The sequence below is a fragment of the Sorghum bicolor genome, chromosome 1 (genome assembly GCF_000003195.3).
Source record: "Sorghum bicolor cultivar BTx623 chromosome 1, Sorghum_bicolor_NCBIv3, whole genome shotgun sequence".
Lineage (NCBI taxonomy): Eukaryota > Viridiplantae > Streptophyta > Magnoliopsida > Poales > Poaceae > Sorghum > Sorghum bicolor.
Window position 1 is genome coordinate 1,741,631 of NC_012870.2, and position 12,853 is coordinate 1,754,483.

The 12,853-nt window shown below is 40.3% G+C and overlaps 1 protein-coding gene and 1 long non-coding RNA gene across 3 annotated transcripts; both read right to left on the reverse strand.

Annotated features, from left to right (window-relative positions):
* LOC110433590 lies at positions 1,113-2,924 on the reverse strand. Of its 2 annotated transcripts, XR_002451075.1 has the most exons (4): positions 2,870-2,924; positions 2,730-2,759; positions 2,024-2,147; positions 1,113-1,452 (listed from the first exon to the last, which is right to left on the reverse strand). It is a non-coding gene; the product is annotated as an uncharacterized LOC110433590 (long non-coding RNA). The 2 variants fall into 2 exon arrangements; XR_002451074.1 differs by lacking the exon at positions 2,730-2,759.
* On the reverse strand, positions 4,344-8,726 carry LOC110433471 (elongation factor 2). Its single transcript, XM_021455678.1, has 3 exons — positions 8,602-8,726; positions 7,656-7,791; positions 4,344-7,049 (listed from the first exon to the last, which is right to left on the reverse strand). The coding sequence occupies exons 2-3, from the start codon at positions 7,744-7,746 to the stop codon at positions 4,609-4,611; spliced, it is 2,532 nt and encodes an 843-aa protein (XP_021311353.1). The 5' UTR covers positions 7,747-7,791; positions 8,602-8,726; the 3' UTR covers positions 4,344-4,608.

The following is a 12,853-nucleotide window of genomic DNA, read 5'->3' on the forward strand; positions in this document are numbered from 1 at the left end:
CCAATTGGTTGTCGAAGAAGCACTTGCTGAAGACTTTTACCACCTCTCATTATATGCCATGACTGCAGCTGACAACTGGGTGCATCAAATCAAATTACGATTATTCATGGGCAACAAGGCTGTGCTTATGTTACTAGACAGTGGACAGTCGCAGTTCTCATTCATTTGTCGGTACTGCTTTTGTTTCCAAAGCTAGGTTACCAATTATATAGGTGTCACCAAAGTGTTAAGTTACCTAGTGATTATCAAAGAGAGTTAAGTTACATAATTGTGCCTAAATTACCAATGACAGTGTTGGATCTGGAGGTCTATGATACTACATTGGGGTATGACTGGCTAAAAGCACATAGTCCCATAACATATCGAAAGATACGGTTGAATTCTAGTCTAAAATTCCTATCATTTTTCTATTTCAGCTGGTTTTATATCCCAAAATATGTGCTTCTCTGCTAGGGACTGCATCTAGAAAGTGAACTTTGCTTGTTCATGGTTGAACTTTATATTTGTGTTACCTGTTCTATAATGCAGTAACCATGCACCTAGATGTTTAGAGGTGATGCATTGTGGTAGAGAAACTTTTATATGCTCTTTGAAAAAAAAAGAAAATGAACAAAAGAACACGCTTACAAGTCACATTTATTTTTAGCATTGTTGGTTTACTTGGCCTCCAACGTGTATGTTATGAAGCATCTTTATTCATTGGTTCAGGTAATGTTTACTATTGTGAACAGAGTTGTGTTATCATGTTGACGTGCGCCTGTTTGGTTCATTGCCCGACCTCCAAACCACCATTGGCTAGGCCCTGTGCATGAAAGATGGTGTTGTTTGGTTACTTGGCTTAGTTCAACCAGGACACAAGGAGCAGATATTTGGTTACCTGTATCAGATTCAAAATGGCAATATGCACGAAACTTGTTTTGTTGACTGCGTATAGGTTGGAGTTACCACTTGCTTGCACTGGTAAGACCACTCACAATGCAAGACTCTATCACAGAGTCCAAGACAATTAATTACATATTATTTATGATATTTTGTTGATATAACAGTATATTTATTGAAGAAAGAGGTAGAAAAAATAAGACTCCAAGTCTTATTTAGACTCTAAGTCTACATTGTTCGAGGTAATAAATAACTTTAAACTCTATGATAGAGTCTGCATTGTGAGTGCCCTAAGCTCACCACCAGCTAGTCTAAGAGGGTTACAACAGAAAGATTGCTTTCAATATTACATCAAGTTTGAAAGCAAAATTACAAACACTAAAGCTTGGACTAATATTATTGCACCCTCCACTAAAATTATAATATCTTTCCATGTCGCACCACCCCTCTTTAGATTAGCTACTGCAGGCTCTGGTTCATTTGCACGAGTATCAGTCATGCGAACATCGCCAGCAACTTCTTGGGCAATAATCCTAGCAGGTGCCACAAGGGAATCTGTAAACGTAGACTTGCCTACAAGAATTAATAATACTACCATATAAGAACGATGTGGAACTTCAATATGTGCAACATAGAGTAGTACAATATTAGGGACAGACAAGCAAATCAAAAGTTAACAAACACACCAGTAGATTACAGTCTAGAGTATATAGCTATTAATTGATACCATATAAAACACAAAAGATAAATACCTGAACACAAGTAGTTAGCTAGGCCTAAAATAGATAGTGCAACAAGAAATGAAACATCTGTTGTAAAAAAATACAGATCTTAATTTTACTTTTTACGGTAGTAGAGCTTAATATTGAAAACACCAAATTAATAACACACAAGTATATTTAATACATACAGCCAATAGATAATATATATGACAATACCTAGAGAAAACGAATACACTAAATACAAGATGAAAATAAACAATAAGCCTATTTCATACATGGGATAGATATCTGTGACTATTGAAACAATAAGCCTATAGTAGATAATGCGGCATGAATAGAACCATCAGCAGTCAAGCACAGTACAGAGCTTAAATATTGAAACAGAACAAGTCTTGACATAAAAAAGGCTTGAGCATTGTTACCAATTTTGTTCTTTTTGTCCATAATTTTGTTCTTTTTGTCCATAATGACACGGAGATCTTCAGCCGAGAACTTCACCATCTTGACTTCTTATGAAGATCACACTACCAATTCCACTATTTAATCCTGTTGTTGAAGGTTTGGGTATTAATAAGAATCTAATAAAAAACATGAGAAAATAACTAAACTGGAAACTTTGACACTGACACCGGTAGCCAAAAAGTAATAACCACTATAGTTGTCCAATGTCAAAACCAAAGGAACTTGAAAATTTTAGAAAGTTAATAAAATGTTTTAACATGCATTATTTGTCAGGATACAAGTATTCCCTTGTTTACACCACACTCACACTTCACAGGATTGTAAGCACAAAATCTAAGAAAAAGGTAAACTGAAAACCATGAATGATGTATCTTAGTTGAACAATCTAAGATCTACTATCAGAACAGCACAACTTATATTCTTTAAAAACAGACCATCGAGGTAACAGACACGAAACAATCGAATAATAGCAATTTAGGCTCGAGGCACTTCCATATGCATGCGCGGATATGGACACAGTATCATGAGAATGCGGATATGAAGATACGATTTTTTTTCCAGAAAACATGATACAGGCACATATAGTAGGAAATTAGAATTGTCCTGTATCCTAAAAGCAGTTGCAACTTAGCAGTAACATAAAAATTGGCCTGTATTCCGATTGACCTGTTGTAGGTGCTGAATCCCGTCTCCAATCTTACAAGTGACAAAGACAGACAATTCATCAACTAATGAATATAAAGGACAGGATCCCGTCCACGATCTTACAAGTGACCAGACAAATGATGGACAATTAGTCGATTTACCGTGGGCTGCGTGCGGTGGTGGCAGCTGCTGCTCGTCGCAACTCGCACGTGCTAGGGCTCGCTGCCGGCGCAGAGGCTGGCGGGTGTATATATAGGTGGTATATAATGGGCCAAACAGTGACCAGCCCACATACTTAAGTGGGCCAAGACATATTCTGGTCTGAAATTCCTGACATTTTCCTATTTCTGGCTTGTTTTGAATCCCAGAAGACGCGCTTTCTGCTAGGGACTGCATGTAGCAAGTGATCTTTGCCTGTTCATGACTGAACTTTAAATTAGCACCGGTCTGTATTTATTTCTATAATGTAGTACCACCATGCACCTTGTGGTAGAGAAACTTTTATATGCTCATTGAAAAAAAGAATATGAATGAAACAACACGCTTACAAGTCAGATTGCACTAACATTGTTGGTTTACTTGGCCCTCAGCGTTTAGGTTGTGAAGCATTCATTGGTTCAAGCAGTGTTTACAGTTGTGAACAGATGTTATCATGCTTTCACATACAAAACCCTGGGCACACCTTTGCCGGCGCTAGAGTTTATCTCTCGAATCTGTCAATCATTCAGCAGTATTTTTCTCTCACAATAAATTAGCAAATAGTATTTTTATCCATGGCTTTTCTGTCAAGCAAACGTCACTCTGCGCTTCTACTTTTACTTGTTTAATTGGCAAAATTTTGGAATTTCGGATACCATAGCACTTTCGTTTTTATTTGACAAATATTATCAATCATGAACTAACTAGCCTCAAAAGATACATCTTACAAATTACAGACAAACTGTGTAATTAGTTTTTGTTTTCATCTAAATGTGATAGGGAATCTAAAATTTTTGGCAAAACTTTTTGAAACTAAACAAGGCCTAACATACCGACAGTCCACAGATTACACATACATACAAACAAAGATGAACAGATAAGTCTTCAAAGTAATAAGCAAGTGGTGTAGCAAGCATGAAAAAGCCAACAACGTTGCTAATGAGCTACAGACTACACATACAAACAAAGATGAACAGAGTAAATAAGCAAGTGGAGTAGCAAGCATGAAAAAGCCAACAACGTTGCTAATGAGCTAGCTCGGCAATGTCTCTAGAGTCTTGTATTTGGGTTGAACCCTCTAGTTATATTTTTCATCTTTAAGCAAACGATATATCAATTTTCTAAAATGAATAAAGCTTAGGATGTGTTTAATAAAAAAAAAGAGGGGGGTGGGGGAGTTGCAAGCAACCAAACATGCTGATCTAAGTATTGGATGACATCATGCATAATGCATCAAAGTACATACCTATTGCTAATTTTGTGGATTTAGATCTACCTCAATTCTAACCTACTACAATCAACATGGATACAAAACAATACAAGAATCAAGAGCTGCAAAAAATGACTATATACTTCACAAAGAAAAGGCAAGGAAACAACGAGCAAAAGGGTTAACTGTCTGACAGATCATGCACAGCGTTAATAAGACAGTGGATATAAGAAATACACCCGGAAAATAAGTATATAACCAATTACTAAACCAAAGATACCACCTCTGTTTCATCTGCTACATCAAAACGGATATCAAAATAGTGTCTCAGGCTCTCAGCACAGATTGACAAACTACATGATGACCAATATAGTTCAGAGACAGGTGCATTCGACAACTAAAACGAAGCAAAATATTCAAGTCGTTCCCATTACAGTACACGAATTGACGATTAAACCAGCAGGTGTAACAGTAGAACAAACAACCAAAAATTTAGAGCTTGTCCTCAAACTCAGAGAGAGGGGTCATCTGTTCCTTGAGACCCTTCCTCTTGCGGATATCCAGCACCAGCTGAGCAGCCTGGGAGCCAGCCTCCAAAGGATCAGAGCCCATCATGTCCCAATGGTCAAAGACACACTGGGGGAACGCCTGACCAGAGGTTGCAGCCCTCAGTTGGCTGGAGAACCCAAACGACTCGATGACAGGGAGGTAAGCCTTGATGTTGTAGAGCGGGGTACCCGGCCTCTGCATCTCCTCAAACACATGCCCTCTCTTCTGGTTCAGAACACCGTAGATACCACCAAGTGCATTTTCTGGGGCCTGAATCTCCACCAGGTACACTGGCTCCAGCAGCCTTGGCTTGGCCGTGAGCTGAGAAGCATAGATGACCCTCCTGGCAGTTGGGATGACCTGGCCACCACCCCTGTGGATAGCATCAGCATGAAGAACGACATCACAGACCTCAAAGCAAATTCCGCGCATGTTCTCCTCAGCCAGTGCACCCTCCTTTGATGCCCACTGGAAACCAGCCACGACAGAATCCTTGATTTCATTGAGATACTGCACTCCCTTACACATATCAACAACCATGTTTGGGCCAGTGGTCTCAGGTCCAAAACACCAAATCTTCTTGGCGAGATCCTTGTCCCACCCAAACTCCTGAGAGAGGATCTGGGAGCGCACCTTAGGATCATCACGTGGGCCAATGCGGCCATCATCGATGGCCTCAGCGAGACCCTCCTCCAAGGGGCGTGCTTCCATGTACAGACGGTTGTGCTTGTTGGGAGACTTGCTCATGACAGTACGGCAGGACTTCTCAAGAACGGTTTCCCGGAAGGACACAACAGGAGGGGAAACAATAATTTCAGCACCACCCATGAAGTCCTCCTGCAGATCCTTCAGGCAAATCTCAAGATGAAGCTCACCAGCTCCAGCAATGATATGCTCACCAGACTCTTCGATTGTACAGAGAACCATAGGATCAGACTTCGCCAGACGCTTCAAACCTTCGACTAGCTTGGGAAGGTCAGAGGCAACCTTGCACTGAACAGCAACACGCACAACAGGGGAGACAGAGAACTTCATTGCTCTGATCGGGCATGCATCAACCTCCTTCTCATTAGTGAGTGTAGCGTTCTTCGTGATGAACTGGTCCAGACCAACCATAGCAACAGTGTTGCCACAAGGAACATCCTCAACTGACTCTTGTTTCTTTCCCATCCAGATAACGGTACGCTGGACACTCTTCACATACAGATCCTTCTTCTGCCCAGGGACATAGTTGGGACCCATGATCCGAACCTTCATACCAGTAGCAACCTTCCCTGAGAAGACACGACCGAAGGCAAAGAACCTGCCCTTGTCGGATGCTGGAATCATCTTCGAAACATACAGCATAAGAGGGCCCTCCGGATCACAGTTTCTGATGGCAGTTGCATAGACATCATCAAGGGGCCCCTCATACAAGTTCTCCACACGATACTTTTGAGCCTTTGCCGGGGAAGGAAGGTGGAATATCATCATCTCGAGCAGTGCAGTGCTTGCTGGTAGCCACGTTTGCATAACACGCTTCATCAAAGCTTTGCCAATCAATTCCTTCTCATCAGACTTCATGGTAACATTGAGCTTTTGCAGCATGGGCCACAATTTCTCCTTCTGGTCGTTCATGCAGGTGTTGATGATTTGCTTGATTGGCTCATAGCAGAACTGAACAAATCCTCTCTTGCAGGTAGGGGAGCCTGTGTTCTTGGTTGTCCATTTCTTGGTGGCAGGGTCAAAGAAGTTCTCACCCCAAAGCCTCTCCATCATCTTAGATTCATCAACTCCAAACTTAGATGCATACATCTTGGCAAAGTTAGTGAGGGTAAAGGCCCATCCGTGCAGACCAGCAGAAAAAGCAACAGTCCCCTTCTCTGGGTACACTTGGACGTCACCAAGGAGCTTATCTTCGTATGTTGCCATGATGACATTGGCATTCTCAATGACACGGGAGAAGGTCTGGTAAGCTTCCTCGCCCTCAACCTGAAGCTCAAGGAAGCACCTGTCCATCTTGTTCACGGTAAGAACTGGCCTAATCCTCTCACCAAGGGCTTGGCGAAGCACAGTTTCAGTTTGCACACAGACACCTTCAATACAGTCAACCACCACAAGAGCACCATCGGTGATGCGAAGAGCAGCTGTGACTTCCGAAGAAAAATCAACGTGCCCAGGCGAGTCAATAAGGTTGATCAGGTATTGGTTACCATCTCTCTCACCCTTGTAATTCTTCAGTGACTCGTCAGTCATCTCATAGTAAAGAGAGATACCGGTAGATTTGATTGTAATACCACGCTCTGCTTCATCTGCACGAGTATCAGTCATGCGAACATCACCAGCAACTTCCTGGGCAATAATCCCAGCAGCTGCCACAAGGGAATCTGTAAGCGTAGACTTGCCTGCAAAGAATTTATAATAGCATATAAGAACAGCAAGGAAATTCAACATGTGCATCATATGGTAGTACAATATTAGGGACAGACAAGCAAATCAAAAGTTAACAAACACAGTAGTAGATTACAATCTAGAGTATATAATTATGAACAGATACTATGTAAACCACCATATCTAAAATATACAATGTATTTCCTACATGTGATAAATATCTGAACATAAGCAGTTAACTATGCCTAAAATAGATAGTGCAGCGAGAAAAGAAACATTAGCTGTAACAGAGCTTAAATGTTGAAAACATAAAAGTTAACAACTCAGTAGTAGTATATTACAATCTAATACATACAGCCAGCAGATAGTATGTATACCACAATATCCAGACAAAAGCAATACATTAACTGTAGATGAAAAAAGCAATTAGGGGATAAATGTCTGTGATATAGGCCTATAGTAGATAATGCAGCATGAATAGAAGCATTAGCACTCAGGCACAATAGAGAGCTTAAATATTGAAACAAAATTAATCTTGACATCAAAATCAAAAAGGCTTGAAAACATTAAGGAATGCATGTATATATATGCTATCTAACAGAGCAGTGTTCTGAACATACCATGGTCCACATGAGCAATAACAGACATGTTACGAATGTTGTTCTTTTTGTCCATGATACCACGGAGCTCTTCAGCTGTGAACTTCACCATCTTGACTTCTTATAAAGGTCACGCTACGAATACCAATATTTATTCCTGCAGTTGAAAGTTCAGGTATTACTAAGAATACAATAATAAACATGAGAAAATAACTATACTGAAAACTTTGACATTGACATCAGCAGCAAAGAAGTAATAACCACTACAGTTGTCAGGAACAAAGAGAGGGAAATTATTAACCATTTCAGAAAGTTAATAAAAATGTTTTAACATGCAGTATTTGTCAGGATACAGTATTCCATTAATATACACCATACTCATACTTCACAGGATTGTGAGCACAAAAGGCTAAGAAAAAAGTAAACTGAAAACTCATACTTCACAGGATTGTGAGCACAAAAGCCTCGTTAATCTAAGATCTACAGCACAACTTATTTTCCTCAAAAAAAAGAGAGAGACCATCGAAGTAACACACGAAACAATCAAATAATAGCAATTTGGGCTCGAGCCGCTTGCATAGCATATGCACGGATATGGACACAGTATCAGGAGGATACGGATATAGAGATACGATATTTTTTCTTTCAGAAAACATGATACGAGCACATAGCAGGAAAATAAAACTGTCCTATATCCTAAAAGCAGTTGCAACGTAGCACCAATAACCAAAAAAATGCAGTTTATTGCGGTTGACCTGTTATAGCTGCTGGATCCCGTCCACGATCTTACAAGTGACCAGACCAAACAAGTGACCAGACCAAACAGACAATTCGAGTAACTAAGAATAAGGACAGGATCCCGTCCACAATCTTACAAGTGATCACAGACAATTCGACTAAGGGACAAGGGACAGTAACAGGGTAAGGGAGAGGGGAAAGAGAAGAAGCTGTTTTGTAGTCGATTTACCGTGGGCGTCGCCGGAGATAGAGCTCGCTGCCGGCGCCGGATCGCGTCGCAGGCGCGGGGGCGGGCGGCGGCTGCGGTGCGGTAGAGATGGGTGACTGGGGGAGGTGAGCAGAGATAGGGTTTTCTGTGCTCTTTGTATAGTATATATATAGGGGGTTAATGGGCCAAACGTTTAACGGCCCACAAACTTAAATGGTCCAAGAGACGTTGGCCCAAATATCCGATTTGTTGAAAAAAATTATAAAATCGGATTTAGGTGTTCTCTTATAAAATTGCAAAACTAGCATCTTGTCGCTATTCAACGGCCGATAGGACACCTGTTGGCTATCGAAAACTAGTTGGTCCTCCAATCGGCTCGTCATTGGCCGAGGCCAGTCTCTTTACTATTTTGGTTTTAAGAAATTTTTTTATATTAGCCCTTGTTTAGTTTCCAAAAAGTGCAAAAAAAAATTCAAGATTCTCCGTCACATCAAATCTTACGGCGCATGCATGGAGCATTAAATATAAACAAAAATAAAATTAATTGCACAGTTTACCCGTAATTTGCGAGACGAATCTTATGAGCCTAGTTACTCTATGATTGACAATATTTATCAAATACAAACGAAAATGCTACAGTAGTGTTTTCCAAAAAAAAATTGGCAACTAAACCAGGCCTAAGCAAAATATATAAAGACCCCCAAAAAATTATTAACAAATAGTTCAGCTAATCTTTTTAGGATCTGTTCATCGATGGTTTAACAAATCAAATGTGAATAAATAGTACGCATGCCATTAGTGGAAACCCTACGTGAAAAATAGTCTCTCTCACATCATAACCATTAGTTGACGTATTATTTGATATATTGACAACTAGCTTCTCGTCGCCTCCAGCATGAACAATCATGAGCTCTAGAATTTTTTTAGCCCAATAAACTAATATTTTTAAAAAACATCACAACTAAATTTTTAGAAACTACTCGATATGGATTTTGTGCTAGTCATTTTTTTAGGTTTGATTAGGTTTTAAAAATATTAAAAATATTTTTATCTTTAATAATTTTATTATGAAAAATATATTCAATGACTTATCTAATGGTACTAATTCTGCATGACAAATAATATTATTTTCTTACATATATTTTATCAAAGTAAAAAAATGACTTATCGAAAGATAGAGGAAGTAGCTCTTTTAGCCACGTCAAAATTAAACTGCCATCCGTCAATCTTTTTTCAATCATCCATTTTATCGGCCGAGCATCTCCCATTTTTCTTATATAAAATACAAAAAAAAAATCCGGACTCACTTCCTCTACCTTTGTCGATCGTGCATCACACTATAAAAAGAGCGAGTTTTTTTAGGGAGCTCTCCCTCTCTAATAACCGTTCGATCTAAACGTCGTGCTATATGTGCCTTCTGTCACCCGTGATCTTACATAATATAAGATATAAGATTCCTCCTAAACCAAGATTCCTCCTAGATTCCAAAAACGGAATATAATAGTCCATATTTGCATATTGGAGTCCAATTCCAATCCGCATGCATAGCTTTTCTGATTTTTTAAGTCCAATTCATTAGCCGTTTCGACTTTTTTAATTTCAAGAAAGAATTAAGAGCATATTTTCTTTTTACCGTGCATGCTTAAGATCGGGCATGCATGATCACTTGTTCAAGAATATACATACAAGATCTACCGGCAATAGGAAGTCAAATCAAATTGAGATATATTCACGCCAATTTTAAAAAATCAACCTATTCATGACAATGTGGTATGAGATGACCCGTATGAATTCTCCTGCGTGAATAGCGTTGATCATGATTGGTCTTTGAGTCAATCGGCAACGAAACAAACTTAATTGGAGAGGCTAGAGCTGGGTTAAGGAGAAATCTTGGTTTAATAGGAGTCTTGTATCTTTCATGTAAGATTGATTTTCCTTTTTTAGGTATACGAGGAATCTTGGTTTAGAAAAAGTTTTACATTTTACATATAAGATCACAGATGACAAATGACTCATATAGCACGACATATAGATCGAACAGAGAGCCTCCTTGAAAAAACTCACCGCCGCTGGCCGCGGATTGTTCGAAAAAAGAAAAAATAATATACATCAAGATGCATACATGCAACTAATAAATAAATTAATTGGAAAAAGAAAAATATGGATGCGTGGATGCAACTATAATAAATAACATCAATATGAATGCATGCTGGCGTATGTATTAGCAATTAAAAAGAAAAATAAATTTGAACACACGTGATTTTATTTATTATGATAAACAAGAAAGAAAAAACTAGCAAACGTTTTACATTGTTTATAGTACCATATTATGAATGAATAAGTGAAAATAAAATCAAGGAACATCTGATAATACAAACACGTGCGTGACGCACGTGCATATTTGCTAGTGTTTGAAATCTCCCACTATAGGTTTCTGCTCGGACTGGGTTCAGCTGATTATGAAGTGCGTTATCTCTGTGTCGTATCGGCTGAAAGTAAACGGCAACCGGTCTAACAGTTTTGTGCAAGAGCCTGGTCTACGGCAGGAGGATCCACTCTCCTCCTATCTATTCCTACTCGGTGCAAAAGGCTTCAGTGGTTTTGTTGAAGGATGCTGAACCAAGGGGTATGAGAGTGTGTCCGAGAGAATGCCATGCATTTGAAGTCTATTCTACAGCTGTATGAGAGTGTGTCCAGGAGAAGTCTGCTGTTCTCCAGTCAAAAAATTGATGAACCCTGATTCGCTATGTGCCCAAGTGCTGCGAGCAAGATACTTCTCTGATGGTGATGTGCTACGAGCCAAACCGAAGAGGATCATGTCCTATACTTGGCGCAGTATCTTGGCCGGGATCGAGGTGCTTAAGAAGGGACTGATCTGGACAATTGGTGATGGAATAACTACCGCTACATGGACTGATGATTGGATTCCAAGGGATCATTTGAGAAAACCATACACGCCGAGGGCTGCTGACACGAGTGCATGAACTTCTTGATCCAACAATGGACTGATGATGTGCTACTTTTTGGCAGGAAGACGAGCGAGGTCATATTGAGCATCCCTGTTCATGACAGGGAATGGATGACATGATTGCTTGGCACTACAACAAGACTGGCATCTCCTCTGTAAAGTCGGCCTACAAAATCCAAGTTGCCAACAGGGAAAAAAGCAATGCAGAGCTAGGAGTGGTGGGTCAGTAATGCTAATGGCGATCAGCTGTGGAAGAAGCTATGACAAGTAGACTGTCCAAAGAAAATGTTGCACTTTATGTGGAGACTGTGTCATAATAGTTTGGCCTTGCGTGTCAACCTAAAACGCCAGGGTATCAAATTGAATCCCTGCTGTGTTCTCTGTGGGCGGTGTCTGGATGAGGATGGAGCTCATTTATTTTTCAAGTGCAAAGATGCAAAGAGAGTATGGGAAGATATGCAGCTCCATGGTGTGAGGGATCGGCTTGCACAAGCCATCACGGCAGTTCTGAAACTGAAGGAAGAAGTGCAGCGAAGGGTGATTACTTTCATGTACATTTGGTGGTCGGAACAATGCAGAGTTCACGAAGGGGATGCACAAAGGAGTCCAGAACAGATCGTCCAGATATACTGTAATAGTCAGTTGCTACTCCGAAGAATGGGCTTCTCTGAAGAATATTTAGGCAGCACCTATCTCCACTATAATTGAAAAACTTTTTGGAACCAGACAAACTTACTCCCCCAACAAACTCATCCCACCGCAGTCCACTAATCCGGCCCACTAATGTTCACCGTAACCAATCCTCACGCCGCGGTCTCTCCAGGTCAATCACGGTTCATCTCAAAATTGAATCCACTCCGCCTGCCGTCCATTTGAAACCACCACCTGCCGTTCATTTGAATCCACTCATCTGCCGCCACAATCTACGCCTCCCTTCCTCTTCCAGCGTACCAGCGATCTACGTACAAGCAGAGCACATACAAGCAGGACACCGCCAAGAGCACGTACTTGACGTCGGCGCCGCCACATCTACTCTTGTCCTCCACAACGACACGGCGGACGGCAGGGAGACGGACTTTGGATCGGCAACAGTCAGGTGATTTTGTGATTCATATACAAGAGCGTACAAACGGTAAAAAAATATAATGCTTTTGCAGATTATTTTTGGCTTTTGATCTTTAGTGTAGACTGTAGGTTACGTTTTACTACCTGCAGGCAATTTTTTTATCTTCCTCTAAATAATACAAGTAGTAACTAATAGTACAAGTATGCGCCGATCATTATAGTGCTTAGGTGTTGCCCCTG